The following is an 18037-nucleotide window of genomic DNA, read 5'->3' as shown; positions in this document are numbered from 1 at the left end:
CATTTTAGTTTTAGTGCTTACATTACCTCCCCCCACCCCACAATTAATTTATAATGGTTTGGTTGAAGTATAATCTTGATTTATTATAAAAATGATTATTTTGCTAATGTAATCTTATGTAATTAACTTTTTATATGAAGCAGTTTGTTTGTTGTTTTCTTTTGATTAATCATTCATTATTTTTGTTAAACTGTTTAAGGAGTGCATGTAAATCATTAGTAAGACGGGCATGTTGGTGTACTAGAGGAATACTAGAGGAATACATGGGATATTCTAAAAATCTTACACATGTTGTTTTTAATATAATTAAATAGGATCAATTGATGAATTAATTCAGTTTGAGTCAACTTGGGCTGGGTTGTGGAACTATAGTTATTTGTTGTTTTTAATCCAATTGAATAGGGTACTATGTAACTGTCAAAGAAAATATGCATTCATACGCATATAATCCAAGTATTGGATGTCACTGATATTTTCAATTTTAATAGTAGCTAATTAAGACTAATTAAAACAGAATTGGACTTTCCTTGCAAAGTATTTCATTATTAATAATGTAATAAGCTAATGTAAACAAAAGATATTGATATTTAAATAAGTTAACTCAATGATATTAATAATATTTAAATTTGCCCCCAAAAACTAGGGCAGGTAGATAGGAAGGATTTTTTTTTGGAAAACCAACAGTGTTGTCAGTGTTAAATATTTGTAAAGCTTCTTCAATTTCAGTTTTACATTTTATGACCTGCAACATATTCTATGCTACTTTATTTTACTATGGTAAGTCATTAAAGTGTTATTTATTTTTCAACTATATAATGTGCTTATCTCATATAATGAATCACTACCCCATTTAAAGATGACACCTAATCTAAATTCATTAATAATTATAATAGTTATAATTGTTTTATTGTAACATACTATTCCACTGAAAATGACCACCATAGAAAATCAATGCAGTGCTTTTACTAAATTTTTCATTGATCTCAATTTTTAAAGAAAAAAATCTGTCAGGCACTTATAAAAAGATATATAATTAGGGTGTCAAAATTTAACAAACTGAACAAGTCAATTTGAACTTCTCTTGCAATGCAAATGGAGCCACTTGAAATATCAAATTGTTCCCATACTACAGTAGTCGGCTATATAGCTATGACATTGTGTCTATTCAAAACATGCATCAGACACACCTTCTGAAACTTTTTAAGCGGTTTTGAAAACGCTATTTCATTGCAAACTTTCGTCAATAAAGGATACATGTTGTTATACACCCAAAAGTGAAAGTACAGTTTAAAAAAATTGAATAAAGAGCGGAATTGTTGAAAACTAACGAAATTTTAATTGATACTAACATAAAACCGCAAGACTGAACAAAATAATACTTAGCTTTTAAATCAAAGCACGAATGTTTACTTATAAAGCAAATTCTTCATTCATCCGCGGACTTCTTTGTGTCGTAGTCATAAATGCCTCCAAATGGAGGTGCGTGATGCGTCTAAGTATAGAGGTGACAATAACGTAGTGACGTCACCATCTATGTATAGAATGTGAGTACCGGTACTTCCCACTAGTAATCATTACCCAGGAAAAGTTAATGTATATATCATAAACTGAAACCTACAAACATAATAACAACACGCCATAAATTTGATTCATTCGCAATTCAGACAAATAACTTATAAATGCAAGTATAAATAATCAGAAACTGACCAGTATGATAGAATGAAAATAGTACAAGTAGACTTAAACACATTGAAGTGTGTCTTTATAGAGCATGTGAGGAAAGGAAAGCACGGTCAGCAGTTTGCCCAACACTTTTACTGGGTTTAGTATTGACTAATACAAGTCTTGTATATATTTTATATCTCTCATTCTAACTTGACAAAACATGTATGATATCATGGTACATGGCTGGACGCACACCGGACAAGGGACTGAATCCCACAAGAGATGAAAATGGACACATACACGACAATGGACATAATCACTGGTACATGAGACATAGAAACATATAATTACGCTGACCAATATTACATAATCAATTTATTTCTATTTTATACATCAGAATTTAAAGAAATGTCTCTACCGCCCCAACTGAACCAACTCCGAAACTTCAGATACTTTGTAACCGAATTTAGTACTGTAGGGTAGAATTTACAACATCAAACGGTGTCGAGGTAAACATTACATCGTAAAATAAAATTGAGGAACTTTGTAAAACGTATGCATTTAAACCAAGGTATATCAATAAAGACAAACATAATTGCAAGACTGTGGAAGACATTCGTATGAGTATATCGCGGCCCTCTGTTTGGTCTGAGTGCACATGATTTTATGACTTCGCACTTTGAATTGAAAATAAGATAAACAATCAATTATCATGAATCAAAACGTGAACTGGTAAAACAAAGTTTTGACATTTAATTGTTTTTGTTGAGTTTTGGATCCTGTTTGAGTCATGGTTAACCGTTGTAGAGATTGCGTTTGGTAGCAAGTTAACACATAATGACGTTTGTTTCAGTAAAAGTTTTGACACATCAAGGTTTTGCTGATCAAAAATGCGACAAAAACATGTCATATAGTCAAGTTACCATTACCGGATCATTACTCATAGTAGATCACTTTGATGTTCAAGACTGCGTATCGAAATAACAAGTTGACATTGTTAGGTGATAATTTGCACACAGCATCTTCAAGGCCTGTTCTTTAAAACGCATTGATTGAGTCATAATCGGAGCTCCTATATGTCAAACATTTCGGTATGTTTTGCTTACATGTATATACAACTTTGTTGACTTCCGCCTCGTTTCCAATTTGAGGTTGAACATATTTCGCAACAACATGCTAAAACTCTGTTGGAAAGTAAGAAGTTTACGCATTAATTTAAAGGCCATTTAGTAGTCTTTCTGCCTGCAAAAGTCTAGTTCAGTTTTGATTTGTGTTTTTGATTTTGCAACACCTTCAATGAAAAGAAGAATTAGGGCAATAACGGATCAAGCGTGATAATAAATGCGTATTGATAATATATTATATTTAAATATATGTAAATCTGGATGATTCTTACAATAAGTAATCTTAATGTTTTATTTATGTTCCATGTTAAATATCGATGATTAGATATGATTCAAACGATTTACATGGTTTATAAGATGCCAGTCTTCGAAATTAGCTTTGAAAAGTTACATGCCAGTCGGGCCAGTTACTTAAGAATTTTTACATGCCCAACATATTTTTTACATGCCCAAACTTTTTTAACCAAAACTATAACAAATCACAACATTTTAACACTTACATGCTACACATAGTAAAGCAGAACATTTGTTTCAATAGTAGTGAATACAATTACATCTAATCAATCACTAGAATTAAGACTGTCGATCGTTACACTAGTGCTCTTGAAAAGAGCGTTCTCTGGTGTCTTCGTACCATTTCTTGGATTCCTTTTTCTCTAAATCATTGTCAATTTTCTATTTTGGAAGTGCTTTATCAGGCTCAGCCCCATCAACATACCTAAGATACTGCCTCTATGTCGACAATGACATTTGTTTACATTGACAAAAACGGAAGCGTATTACTTGATTGAAATGATCGATTCAAAAAGCATCTTTTCGATTAATGTGTAGAGAAACCGTCGATAAGAACCGAATGTGACAGAACTGCATCGGTCAAAAACAATAACGATGACATGTGCAAGCAGGTGCGTGTTGTTAAACCAATGGAATTTCATTGTTTTACAACTTACGGCAAGGTGTTTGTTCGCAAAATTGAAAAATAGATCTGCAAATATCAAGAACCGCTTACGATTATTTTTTATAAATTGTGCTTCAATAATTTACATGCTGGCGGGCCACAAACGTGAATTTTTGTATGTGCCGGGCAGTAATTTTACTCGCCACGGGCAATCGGGCGTGTGCTAATTTCGAAGACTGAGATGCCCTTATCTCTTCGATCTATTTAGGATTTTCAACAGATAATTCACACAAAAACACCATCTGTAAAGTGTAGATACAAGATCACATACAGAAAACAATTAATAAGAAAAAAAAGAATATAATTTATAACTGGCAATGTAACTTGGTCATTGTAAACAACACAGTTCATGTTTCGACAGTTCAAATAGCGTGTTAGATGCCCTCTTGAATGGTTTCGAACACGTGATCCGTTATGGCTACAACTGATCCGTTAATGCATAAATTATGCGGCGAAAAAAGGTTATTACAAATACAGTTTGCCTGCGTTTAAAAATAAGACTATGTGCTGAATCAGAAAGCAAAGGTAATATTTAATCAAACTGGTATAACAGATGTCTCAAAACATTTATTGCTTTTCACCAGAACAACTTTATTACGCTACTGATCCGGTAATGGTTACTTGACTGTACTGGTCATCCTTATTCTCACAGTACTTAACCCTTTGCATGCTGGGTAATTTGTCTTCTGCTAAAATGTCGTCTGCAGAATTTCTAAAATTAGCATTTTCTTCGATTTTTTTCAAAGAATACTATCAGAATAGCAAACAGTTTGGATCCTGATGAGACGCCACGTTCTGTGGCGTCTCATCTGGATCCAAACTGTTTGCAAAGGCCTTTAAAATTCAGCTCCAGCGCTTTAAGGGTTAATATTAAAATTAAACAAAAATAAAAGTTGAAATAAATACTTAATTGATAAATTAGGGACTCCTTTTCGAAGATAGACAACTTTTCCGCTAATACATACGGAATATTACGCTAGGCAATTGTTCCAAGAGTTTGTATCAGTGGAGTGGCTTGTGTGATGACGTATCGCCATGATTGTGATGCGAAACAGCCCCAGCCACAAAACTGATACAAACTCTTAATTTAGATTGATGCAATATGCACAAACTATTTTCTGAAAATCAGACGAAAATAATAGTGAAAGATCAACTTGTATTTGTATGCCTGCAATTTGTTTGTTATACACAATCACTGAATTTACAGAGTATACATGTGTATTTAAATCTATGTTTGTATAATACACATGATAGTTGTACCTTTACACTTGTTGAGGCCATACATTCCATAACAATACATATATTGACAACCATTATTATAAAAACTGTGAATGTCTAATAAAGGCCTTCATTGGTGCATAGGTGCATTAATCTAAACTTCATTCGAGCATTTTCCAAAATATAGATAAATTAAAGTGAAAAGGCTACAACATCTTCAAAAACAAATGCTACTGCTAGATCTAAAAAGGCATGAAATATGTAATAAAATATGATTTCAGTACAAAATCTATACATTATCTTATGTAATTATATAAATAAATGATAACAACCCAAAATATCATGTGATACATATTGATTGAAGGTTTTGGCCAAAGTGACACGAAAAAGTTCAGCGGATAGAAAGAAAACATGGCCCGCTCAGACAGTGATGGTTCACCGAGCTATCGATCCAGGAAATACTCTCAATCCTCTTCTGATGATTCTAACCACAGAAGTCAAAGGTCACCAAAAAGGAAACGTTCAAGGTCATATTCGAGGTCACCAGACAGGAATAAAAAGAACACATCAAACAGTGGTAAAATATTCAGAGACAGTACTTCTTCAGATAGTAGGTCAAAGTCAAGGTCACCAATGTGTCGTAGAAAAGAATTTGCAGGTTCTCGTGAACGAGACTCAAAAATCATGGACAGAAACACTAAAATCAGAGACAGATCTTATACTAGGTCAAGGAGTAGATCACCTATAGCCAGAAATAGGTCACCTGTTCAAAGAACTAGGTCGCCTGTTGAAAGAAATAGGTCGCCTTTCCAAAGAAATAGGTCGCCTGATCAAAGAACTAGGTCACCTGTTCAAAGAAATAGGTCGCCTGTTCAAAGAAATAGGTCACCTGTTCAAAGAAATCGGTCACCAGCTTGGAATGACAGGACAAGGTTACCAATACTGAAAGGACGTGAGTCAAATGAAGATCAGGTGGGGAGAAGCAATAATGAAAATGGGTATGGTGGGAGACATAAAGACAGGGAGTTGCAGTATGACGTTTTTGAAAGGTAAGCAAAATATGAAAAAAAATATATGAACATTGCTATCATTATTTTCATCATCAAGGATAATAATGAATTAAATTTTCTGATAATCTATTTATTTGTTACTGATATTATTAAGTCTGTACAAGTCAATCAAGGATGAAATGTTTTGCCTAAAATGGATTTATGAGGACAAGAGACTTCATTAAGAACGAACAAATGCAAGAAAAGCACATGTTTATTTGTTGGCAAAGATCACTCTTGTATACTTAAATTTAATTGATATTTTTTACTCATGGATTAACCCTTTTCGGCTTAGACGGAAAGTGAAAATGCCTATATGCAACCAGCATAAAACAAGAACAGCCTGTGAGTTACTTGGAGGCTGTTCTTGTTTTATGCTGTTTGCTACTCATCAGTATCTTATGGTTGGAAATGAAGCCACTTAAACTTGAATCTGTTAAGAAAGCTTTTTAATTGAACTTGATTTTATAGGCTACTACAAGCGGTTAAAATGCTAAACTGAGCAGAAAGGGGCTAAACTCGAAATTCTAATAAAACCTTCAAACATGCTGTATATGGCTGTTTTAACCCTTTGCCACTTACATGTAGATACATATTCTGATGAGCAGCATAAAGCATGAACGAACTGCGAGTTACCCGCAGGCTGTTCTGGTTTTATGCTGTTTGCACATAGCCATTATCACTTTGCTTCTATTATAGTGCGAAGGGTTTCACATGACACTTTGCTTCTAAGTGGAAAAGGGTTTAACATGACACTTTGTACAAAAGGGTTTAACATGACACTTTGCTTCTAAGTGGGAAAGGGTTAAACATGACAGTTTGCTTCTATTAAAGTGGGAAAGGGTTTAACATGACATTTTGCTTCCATTTACAGGCGGAGGACAGACAGAGAGAGGATTTGTGCACTGGGAGCCCCTGAAGTCTGGGGCAGATCACCCTCGCCACAACACTCAGAGTAGGGTCAATAACTCTTATGTGCAATCTATCAGAATTTTGGCCGTTTTGATCTACTGTTAAATATATTTGTTGGCTTGAAAATTCATGGTTTTTCAAAAAATGACTTTTTCAAGGAAATAATTGTAATGTTGTGAATTACTGATTTTTGAAAAAACAGCGTAATTAGTGTTGGTCATTTTCTAATTTGTTTATGTTAAATTCATGGATCCATCAACCCAAGAAATCAACAAAAATTAATGGCTGATTAATTATTATGATTTTACAGTATCTCGGTAACTACTCAAATCCTTATATTGAAACTACAAATGGGTAATGAGTGTGGTATAATTTAGTAACTGTTGAAATACTATATAGTGTTTTATTTAAGTTTACACAATTTATATATTGTTTTATTTTAGTTGACCAAATTTATATATGGTTTTATTTAAGTTGACAATTTTTTTCGTGAATTCATTCAATCTTGTTTTTATGTTTGATCTTAAATTCATGGATCATTTTAATGTATACTCTTTGTTATGTCTGATCTAAGAATTCACTTGGACATGAGCGTTTAGTGATGATAGCATTTTGTGATTGAGACGACCCACATCAATTAGTGTCTGATTGTACCACAAATATTAATGGTTTCACAGTGTACATGTACTATCAAAGGGTAAGAATAGCCAAGCATGCTGTATTCAGATTGCTCTTGTAAGGTATGGAAAGTAATAATTTAAAGGAAAATACAGTTGCAATCTTATTGTAAACTTAATATGAGTCGCGTTCTGAGAAATTTGGGCTTAATGCATGTGCGTAAAGTGTCGTCCCAGATTAGCCTGTGCCGTCTGCAAAGCGGAAAGTGTCGTCCCTGATTAGCCTGTGAGGACTGCACAGCCTTATCTGGGATGACACTTTACGCACATGCATTAAGCCCAGTTTTCTCACAACATGACACATATGACGGAAAAGAACTTTTTACTACAGTGGTCTAGTGGATATGGTGTCCGCCTAGCGATCCGGAGGTCATGGATTTGATCCCCACTGTGGGAGGTTCTTTAGATTTCCCCCATAGACAATAAGTACTTATTCTAGTCCCAGGAAACAGACTCGAGAGCGTTTCAAATAAGCCTTAGTCTTTCGATGCAATCAAGCTAAAATAAATAGGTTTAAACTAAAGGACCTTTTCTTTGTAGAATCTACGTGTGTATATGATGGCTGTGTGAAAGGTCATGTGTTTTACATTCTATTTCAAACAGATCTGATGATTCAGAAGACACTGATGAAAGTGAGGACGCCTCGGGGACTGATTCCAGCTCAGAAGGTACTTGTTATATCCGGAGTTATTGCCCTTTGTTGTTTTTGTATGATGTCCCATGAGGTTCTCTTGTATGAGATTCCATGCCTAAGAACCATTACCACAGACACTTTCTTAAATAAGACTTATTACCATTTGTTGTTTTTGTATGGTGGAACTGTTCAGAGCTATATCTCTGATACTATACAAGATCTCAATATGAACCTTAATTGGTGTATAGGTATCAATGAGGAGAATTACAATTCATAAAATCAATAAAATTTCGCACTGTGTTTTGCATTTATTGCTCTGTTCATCCATCTAAAACCACAAATAAACATAGTTTATTCTGAGGGGAATATCAATTCAACAAATTTACTTTTTATAAAAAAGACGTCATTTATGGGTTACTTTGGGTGGCAGTATCATTCTGAAACTGTTGTCCTGACAAGCTTGTGCAATAACTGCATGTAAAAAAAGATCTAGATAAAAAAAGCAGTGGGCAGCATCCTTTACCTAATTGCGCCCCTCTTTCCTCCCTCTGCTGTCACTATGGACTAGGCAGCGCAAAACAACGTGAAAATTATTTGAATTCTATTTATGTTTTGTAAGTAAATGTAAAATGAAAAGCATGTGCTTTAAAAATTCATAACGTTTGTAAGAATAAAAAATTCCTCGTATTAAGTAAATTCATAGACTGGTTTGACTTTCCATACCATCCTTTTTTAGCAGCACCCTGTACCTTTTTATGTCCCCCACCACTATAGTGGGGGAAATATTGTTTTTGCCCTGTCTGTTGGTTTGTTTGCCCAAACTTTAACATTTTGCAATAACGTTTGCCATATTGAAGATAGCAATTTCATATTTGGCATGCATGTGTATTTCATAGAGCTGCACAATTTGAGTGGTGAAAGGTCAAGGTCATCCTTCAAGGTCAAAGGTTAAAAAATTAAATCAAAGCGGCGCAGAAGGGGACATTGTGTTTCTGACAAACACATCTCTTGTTGATCCTGAATCTTTCCTGACTTCAAGTTGATATTTATATTTTACCCCTTTGAAGTAGGCAGCATGTAGCCGTCCCACAGTAGGGCTATGAGTGTCAGGATGAAAGTAAACAACTACATGTACTTGTCTCAGCCACAACTTTGCCATATTTTGATTGATGATAAACTTACTTGCACAAATATGTATCATCAAAAGATGACATGTCACTTTTAACAATGAGCCTTGGGCTTTCAATGCTATATTGCTAAAATAGTACAAGGATATTTGTTGGATTTTGTGGAATATATATATTTGATATTCCACCAAATCCAACAAATTTTCTATCTATTTTATGCTTACAAATGATTATTTTTGTATTTTTGCCATTCCGAACAATATGATTCCCCGTGTGGTGCCCAGAAATATTTTTACATGTATGTTCAAGGGAAGCTTATCAGTATGTTTTTATAAACATTCAATACAGAGTTATCACCCTAGGTAACATTGGGGGTCAAAATGGGGAAATCAAGATATCTAAAAATAGAACATGTGAAAAAAATGACAATTATCGATAATTTCGGTGTTATTTTTCAATGAAATATCAGTTTTAATTCACTGATATTTCTATATAAACCATCCGAAAACATAAAATAAATAGTTTTAAACTAAATCATTGTATTTTTTCTATTTTTTTCTAATAAACACAACAAATAATCACACATTTCTTTAATGAGTTACATTTTATTGTTCTTCTCAATTGTTTTGCTTTTCAAGTCTTTCATAATTCAGTCATTGTTTTGGTACTTTAATAGAAGAACGAAGGAAAAAGAAAAAAAAGAAGAAGTCATCAAAGAAAAAGAAGCACAAAAAGCACAGTAAAAAGGGGTTAGTATAGTCTGAGGTATTAATACACTCTGTTTATACATTTATACATGTTACATCACCTATTATAGTTGAGTGTATGATAGATTCATAAAAGTAGAATAAGGATGCGTTTTTGACCCCCCCTCCACTGCCCCCCTCCCCTTTTTACGGCAACATATAGCAGTCACCAGAGCTCCTGATAACTTTTCTGAGTAATTGGGTAAATACCCACTACGTTTGAGTTCACTTGGGTATTTTCATTTTCAATTGGGTACAAAAAAGTCGGTACCCACTACTTTACTTGACAATTGGGTATTTTTGTATTAAAATTGGGTATTTTCATTGCCTTAAATTCTCAAATGCTTACCAGAATGAGCTAGTTGAAGTTCCGCTCTTAACTGATATGTTTCTGAGATCTTGTGTAATTATGTAGATGTATCCATAATATACAGTCTTCATTAAAAAAAAAGTTTGACGATTCCTTCCACTAGTTTTTTTTACAATTTAAGGACTTTCAGCGCTTGCCTCCTACACAATATCGTCAAAAATTAGTTTCACTATATTTTCTGCTTCTGATTTTGTGTTGCTCGCGGTGAAATAACTTAAAATAGTTTTTTTGTGCCTGGGATACGATATTTCCCTGTTTATGGCCTCGCGGTTTTGACATTTGACAACAATAATACATAGTTACATAGACGCTTTCTTCCGGACATATTATTGTGCTGAAGGTTATACTGATGGTTGGACGAAGCGGAAAGAATCCGGGTATTTCGTACCTGGATATTTTCGGGAAAGATTTACTAGTAACGTAGGGGAAAATACGATGCGTAATCAGCCATTTCAATTGGGTTTCGGTACGCAGAGTTCAATTTTTCTATGCGTAATCGGCAATTTTACATTGGGTATTTACGCAAATACGCACCTTATCTGTAGCTCTGAGTCACACTGTCAATCCCACAAAAAAAACAAAAACATTTTATATTAAATTGAAAGTGTGCGAATGTGATATTAACCTGCAAATAGATGAGTGTGATTTGGAAATTGAAAATGTTTATAGGCTGGCCCAATAGTCTGTTCTTATGAACCTGCAAACAGATGAGTGTGATTTGGAAATTGAAAATGTTTATAAGCTGGCATAATACTCTGTTCTTCTTATTTAAAAAAAAGGCATCATCTTATCTTTTAATTTGCGTATGGAGGTGTCCTTCAATTGAACATTAAATAATACATGATCATTTCATTACCTTCAAGTAAAACTTGGGTGTTTTGGTTCAGCACAAGTATCATTTTACTGTAGATTTTTTTTCATCAAACAGAAAGAAGTCCAAGCACAAGTCTAAGAAGCGAAAGCAAAAAAAGAAGGCTGAGGAGTCTGACTCGGAAAGCAAAGATTCGGAGGTCGAAGAAGACCAGTGGGTGGAGGTCGTGAAAAGTAGGGGATTGATATCACCACCCACTATGAAAATGGGGCTCAATGCGTAAAGTGTAGTCTCTGTGATAACCCTTTGCAGTCTGCAGTCCTTAAGACTAAATAACCTGTTTATGTGTAAAGTGTTGTCCCTGATTAGCCTGTGTGGACTGCATGGGCTAATCTTGGACTACACTTTATGCACATGCATTAAGTCCCTTTTTCCCAGAACGAGGCTTATGTTATTTCCTGCAGGTGTTATAAACAAATGAAGTTATAGCTTTAAAGTCAGTTAAAAGTCAGTTTTTCCAGTCTTGAGGTTTTTTAACCCTTTCCCACTCAGAAGCAAAGTGGAAATGGCTATGTGCATAAAACCAGAACAGCCTGCGAGTAAGTCGCAGTCTTTATGTAAGCGTTACCAACCTATGCTATAGATGTTACAATTCGACATAATGGAATTGACCAGTAAGGAATTGTCATTAAATAAGATGGGCGGAGTTACGACATTATAATAGCCACTTTAAACTTTTCTAAGAAACAACGATTTTGATTGGCTAGAAAAGAAGAAAAGAGTAACTTCCCTTTACGGTTGCTATGCGACTTTAAGGACCGATTTAGAAAGGGAGTTGCAGATTCTGGGAAAAATGAGCACTTCCAACGAAAAAGGAAAGTCGAAGCAACAGAAATTAACACAATTCTTTAGAAAAGAAATGACCAAATGTTAGGTTCGTGATCGGAATATGTCTCAAATAGTGCAGACGTGAATGCAGAATCGGAAACGTATTATCTAACCAGTGTATATACACAGTTTAAAACAGTTTCAAAGTTCTTCTATTAACCATATTTTGGAATTTATTTCTTCAATTTTTATCAACTGACAAGTTCAGGAAAGTTTCAATATGAACATACGTTGAACATATTCCAAGTTTATACAATGTTGGTTCTTAAAAGAGATTTGTGTGGGTTTAATTTATCTTTTCTTTGAGTCCCCCTCTTTTAAATGTAAGAGAGGATCAAGCTCTCCTTGTCCTGAAAGTGAGGGGGGCCAGAACCCCTATCTACGTTTTTCTAGATGCAACCCTGCATATCTCCAATGAGCGGATGCTAGCCCAAGTCAGTGATGAAATCATACCTGTCAAGTCTGACGGTTTTGCCGTGAGTCTCACTGTTTTTGGCATGCAATAACGGTCTCATGCTGACTTAGTAATTTCTGTTTTTGAAGAAATGTAATGTTTGGATTTCATAAAATGTCGTATAATTACTACGAAGACGGGCAGGCTGTTTTAGTGGTTTCTAACCTAAATACCACATGTACCGAACACTGTTTAACAGTGTTAATGTATCATTATCACTACGCCACCGGCGTCTACATAAACAAAACAAATCGGCTGAAAAATGCCAATAAGCAGCTCACCAGCGAAGAAAATAACTTCACGCTAAAAAGGGCTAATTCCAGAAAAAAGTCTTAATTTTGCTCAGGAAATAACCACAAAACTCACCACAGACGATCTAGGATAAAAAAAATCGGGCTTTTTTCCTTAACGCCAACCTAGAGTCTGTTCAGGTTTTATGCTGTTTGCTGCTCATCAGTATCTAAGGATTGGAAATAAGACCTTTCAAACTTGAATACATTAAGAAAGGACTTAAATTCAATTTGATTTACTCAAGAACTTCAAATGGGTCATAGTGCGTTTCTGAGTGGTAAAGGGTTAATTAATGAACTTAAATCTGGTGATTATGAATATAATACTTTCACAAAAAGCAGTAAGTTTAAGTATATTAATGTGCTAATAACACCTGTGATTTACTCATGCTTATATGTACACTGACCCACGTAAAGCAGTTGCAACTTGGTTAAATGTAGTTCCTGTTTTGAACATTAAAAAGAATAAAACAATATGTTAAAAACATTTTACCAACAATCTGTGAATTAAACAACCTCAAAAAGGTGCATTTTTCATATAAAAATCCACTAGATATATATATAATTTGGGTAATGAACATAAAATATTGAATGATCAATTGTTGTTTCTGTTTTTATTTGTACCTTTATTTTGCACACTCGGCCATTAAAATTGACTTACATTTGGTAACTTCTTGTATATAATGAAATGATCGTATAATTTGTATTTTAAGTCCGTAATAATTTAAGAAAATAATTGTACTATTTCTTATGTGTTGATGCCTTAACATAAATGTGCCAGCTATTATTATAGAGATTGTCCTGTCGATCCGTTCACCTTTATCTGGACAAATAAAATTTGTTTCTTTTTAAACTAGATTTTACCATACAATCTACCATCATCATAGCTTTCAATTTTTTATGCCCCCCTTCGAAGAAGAGGGGGTATATTGTTTTGCTCATGTCGGTCAGTTCGTCGGTCCGTCCGTCCACCAGATGGTTTCCGGATAACTCAAGAACGCTTAGGCCTAGGATCATGAAACTTCATAGGTAGATTTATCATGACTGGCAGATGACCCCTATCGATTTTCAGGTCACTAGGTCAAAGGTCAAGGTCAGGGTGACGTGACACAGTAAAATGGTTTCCGGATGATAACTCAAGAAAGCTTTCGCCTAGAATCATGAAACTTCATAGGTTCATTGATCATGACTGGCAGATGACCCCAATTGATTTTCAGGTCACTAGGTCAAAGGTCAAGGGTGACTCGAAACAGTAAAATGGTTTGCAGATGATAAATCTAGAATGCTTACGCCTAGGATCATGAAACTTCATAGGAACATTGATCATGACTGGCAGATGACCCCTATTTATTTTCAGGTCACTAGGTCAAAGGTCAATGTCACAGTGACTTGAAACAGTAAAATGGTTTCCGGATGATAACTCAAGAATGCTTACGCCTATGATCATGAAACTTCACAGGTACATTGATAATGACTTGCCAATGACCCCTAATTTTTCAATTTCTGGGTACCAAAACACTAAAAATAATTTTTACTTATGACTTGTCAATTTTCACTGATATTGCTTTTACCTTGGCATCTTTTGGACATAGAATTGGGGCTTATTGAGCATTTCTATTTGTAGAACCCGAACCCGAAGTAGCAACACAGCAGATGGCAGCGCACTCTGATGACGACGCGGAAGATGAGTTTGGTCCGAAGCCTTTCGTTCCTACGGCACCTGGATTGACCCAGAAAGAGTAGGTGGCCTTGGACCTCTTTGTTGTCCAGAACTTAAAAATTGATTGTAGATTGTGGTGACATTTGACTTCATGTCCGTTCGGTATTGAAAATTTGACGTGAAAATCATTGACCTTTGATCTTTTGCTTGTCCTGCACTGGGAAAGTGACTTGAACAACATGATAACCTTTTACCTCTTGTGTGTCGGGTACTTAACAATTGACATGAAAATTGTTGGTTACTTTAAATCCTTCACCTGTACTATATAATTGACTAATACTTGACATGACAATATCTTAATGTGATCTGTGACTTCTTGCCATACTGGATTGGAAAAATGTGTACATACTGTCCGTCACCATCCACACATGGATCTGTTCCAGTTTCGGCCATGCGCTGTTGCCAGGTGAAGGTGCGGCCATGGCGGCCTACATTGCAGAAGGCAAACGTATCCCCCGCAGAGGAGAGATCGGTCTCACGCCTGATGAGATTACGCAATACGAGGACCAGGGATTCGTGATGAGCGGTAGCAGGTATTGGAGTACTTAGTTACCTCCTCTTAATACTAACCATATAGTTTAGCTCGCTGGCAAGGCTTCATGCATGTGTTTAAAGTGTTGTTCCAGATTAGCCTGTGCAGTCGGTTTTATTGAATTTTTAGTTTAAAGGAAATCTCTTCTAGCCCAAAGTCAAGTCCAGTCCAAAAGTTTGGTCCCTGGTTAGCCTATGTGAACTGGACAGGTGGATCATGGATGACACTTTGCGGACATGCATTAAGACCAATTGTCATAGAACAAGGCTGATGTAGTAGGTTTGTCTGACCTTTTATGTTTGTTCCTTATTCACTACATGGTGCACATTTATCTGTTATATCTCAGAAATTTGCAAACTTGTTACATCATGCTTTGATGACATGCTTTTTTAACATATCTGTTCTAGAATATTTTATTAACGCATACCATAATTACAGTTTTTTAAACCTTAAATGTTGATTTTATGTGTGTCTTAAAATTAAGATACCACACTTAGTGCAGTTATGGTTAATATGACAAAATAAACAACAGCATCACGATGAGGAACACAAATTAAAACCGAGCATTCCAAATAATCGGAAAAATGTATAATTTTGCATACCATAGAGAGTTTATCTGCCATTGGATATCATAGAATATTTATTGTCTCTAACTGTGCACTTTCATGAAAAAATTTAACAATATTTTTTACCAGATTATAAAAAATATATTTCTTCCATTTTTGCTTTGTCTTAGGCAATTTGTCCAAGCATTTAAAATAAATTGATTGGTTAATGCAACCATCTGCTATTACCTCTGAAATATCACAAGCATTTGAAATAAATTGATTGGTTTATGCAACCATCTGCTATTACCACTGAAATATCACAAGCATTTAAAGTAAATTGATTGGTTTATGCAACCATCTGCTATTACCACTGAAATATCACAAGCATTTAAAGTAAATTGATTGGTTTATGCAACCATCTGCTATTACCTCTGAAATATCACAAGCATTTAAAATAAATTGATTGGCTTATGCAACCATCTGCTATTACCTCTGAAATATCACAAGCATTTAAAGTAAATTGATTGGTTTATGCAACCATCTGCTATTACCACTGAAATATCACAAGCATTTAAAGTACATTGATTGGTTTATGCAACCATCTGCTATTACCTCTGAAATATCACAAGCATTTAAAGTACATTGATTGGTTTATGCAACCATCTGCTATTACCTCTGAAATATCACAAGCATTTAAAGTAAATTGATTGGTTTATGCAACCATCTGCTATTACCTCTGAAATAACACAAGCATTTAAAGTAAATTGATTGGTTTATGCAACCATCTGCTATTACCTCTGAAATATCACAAGCATTAAAAGTAAATTGATTGGTTTATGCAACCATCTGCTATTACCTCTGAAATATCAGCCTCATTGTGGGAAAACAGGGTTTAATGCATGGGCATAAATACTCGTCCCAGAACAGCCTTTGCAGTTTGCACAGACTAAACAGGGACACCACTTTGCGCCTAACCCGGGTATAAGCTAAGAACAGATATAAATAGATTTTACCATAAAAATACCATCAACGGGGACAATGTCATCCCTGAATAGCCTGTGCAACAACACAGGCCATTCAGGGACAACACTTTACACACTTGACTTACGCCCAGTTTTCCCAAAACGCCCCTCATATAAGCAAAAATTAGGCTTAAAATTACAATTTCTTACAAACATTAGAACCCTTTCAGACACAAATGCTTGACAATAAATTTGAACTAGTTATAAGTAACGAGCATATGCGGCTGACAAGATTGAATAAATGCCTGACCTATTAAGACAAAGTGTCTGACAGTCCCTGTAGAAGGTTCGCATTGTCAGTGAGGGATATTTGTTGCATTGTTAATTGTGCATTAAATGATGTACTTGAGCTTCGTGTTGGGACCATTGGGAATGAATGTTCGTAATGTGGCATCCCAGATAAGAAAAATGCACAAGCTAGTCAGGGGCGATACTTTTTTTTCATTGCATTTTTCATTTAACGCTTTTTCCCATAAGAAGCAAAGTGAAAATGGCTTTTGCAACCAGCATAAAACCAGAACAGCCTGCGAGTAACTTGCAATTTACTTGAAATTTGGGATGGAGGCAAATCAGGAAATGATATTTTAATATTTGTTTATCCTTATTCAATGTATTTCATATTTATATATTTACTTTTAAGCCCCTTGATCCAAATGTCCAAACTTTTAAACGTCCGAAAAAATAGTGGTGTTCTGTGTTGTCACACAAATTACAAAAAATGTATCATCTATCTTTGAAGAAGTGAGATATATCAACATTATGGCACAACAGTATTTTTGTTTTCATTAGTTATCCTTAAAATAAAAAAAATTTATTTTCGGTTTATTAAAGTTTGTTAATAGTAAATACATGCCATATTTTTTAAAGCCAAAACAGGATATTGAAATTTGCAACTTTACGGGGACACTTTGATATTATGTTATTAATATGCAAATTTAACTGCATTTGTACTTTGTAAAGTTTGTTCAAATCAACTTTTCTGCAAAAAAGCTCTCAAACGATATTCAAGCACTGAACAACGTCACATCATACGCATGTTAAGCAGGAAAAGCAGAATAAAAACTTTGTAACTCGTAACATTATGAGATCTTTACTATTGCATAAAAGTCACATAAAGCAAAACAACACAATTTTTGTATCAATAGCGCGAATGATGCAGATTAAATATATCATCTTTTCCAAAAATACTGTTACATTTAAATCACAACATATTAGTGTTTTTTATGTCCCCCACCACTATAGCTGGGGACATATTGTTTTTGCCCTATCTGTTGCTCTGTCTGTTGGTTTGT

General features: G+C 34.7%; 1 protein-coding gene across 4 annotated transcripts in view; it reads left to right on the top strand.

Moving 5' to 3' along the window:
- The first annotated feature begins 2154 nt into the window (after positions 1 to 2154).
- The window catches only part of LOC127873830 (NKAP-like protein), a 29331-nt gene continuing 13448 nt past the window's right edge, over positions 2155 to 18037 (top strand). The window contains exons 1-8 of one of the 4 annotated variants that reach the window (XM_052417836.1): positions 2155 to 2174; positions 5330 to 6014; positions 6889 to 6969; positions 8207 to 8271; positions 10041 to 10113; positions 11409 to 11524; positions 14548 to 14662; positions 15027 to 15176. In XM_052417836.1, coding sequence (XP_052273796.1) covers positions 5377 to 6014; positions 6889 to 6969; positions 8207 to 8271; positions 10041 to 10113; positions 11409 to 11524; positions 14548 to 14662; positions 15027 to 15176 — 1238 coding nt within the window. In that variant the 5' untranslated portion in view covers positions 2155 to 2174; positions 5330 to 5376. Of the gene's footprint in view, positions 2398 to 5329; positions 6015 to 6888; positions 6970 to 8206; positions 8272 to 10040; positions 10114 to 11408; positions 11525 to 14547; positions 14663 to 15026; positions 15177 to 18037 lie in introns of all 4 variants that reach the window. The other 3 variants (XM_052417833.1, XM_052417835.1, XM_052417832.1) reach the window with 3 other exon arrangements.

The sequence above is a fragment of the Dreissena polymorpha genome, chromosome 3 (assembly GCF_020536995.1).
Source record: "Dreissena polymorpha isolate Duluth1 chromosome 3, UMN_Dpol_1.0, whole genome shotgun sequence".
In the NCBI taxonomy this organism is placed as follows: domain Eukaryota; kingdom Metazoa; phylum Mollusca; class Bivalvia; order Myida; family Dreissenidae; genus Dreissena; species Dreissena polymorpha.
The sequence above is the reverse complement of the archived record's forward strand: the minus strand, read 5'-3'. Positions and strand labels throughout refer to the sequence as shown.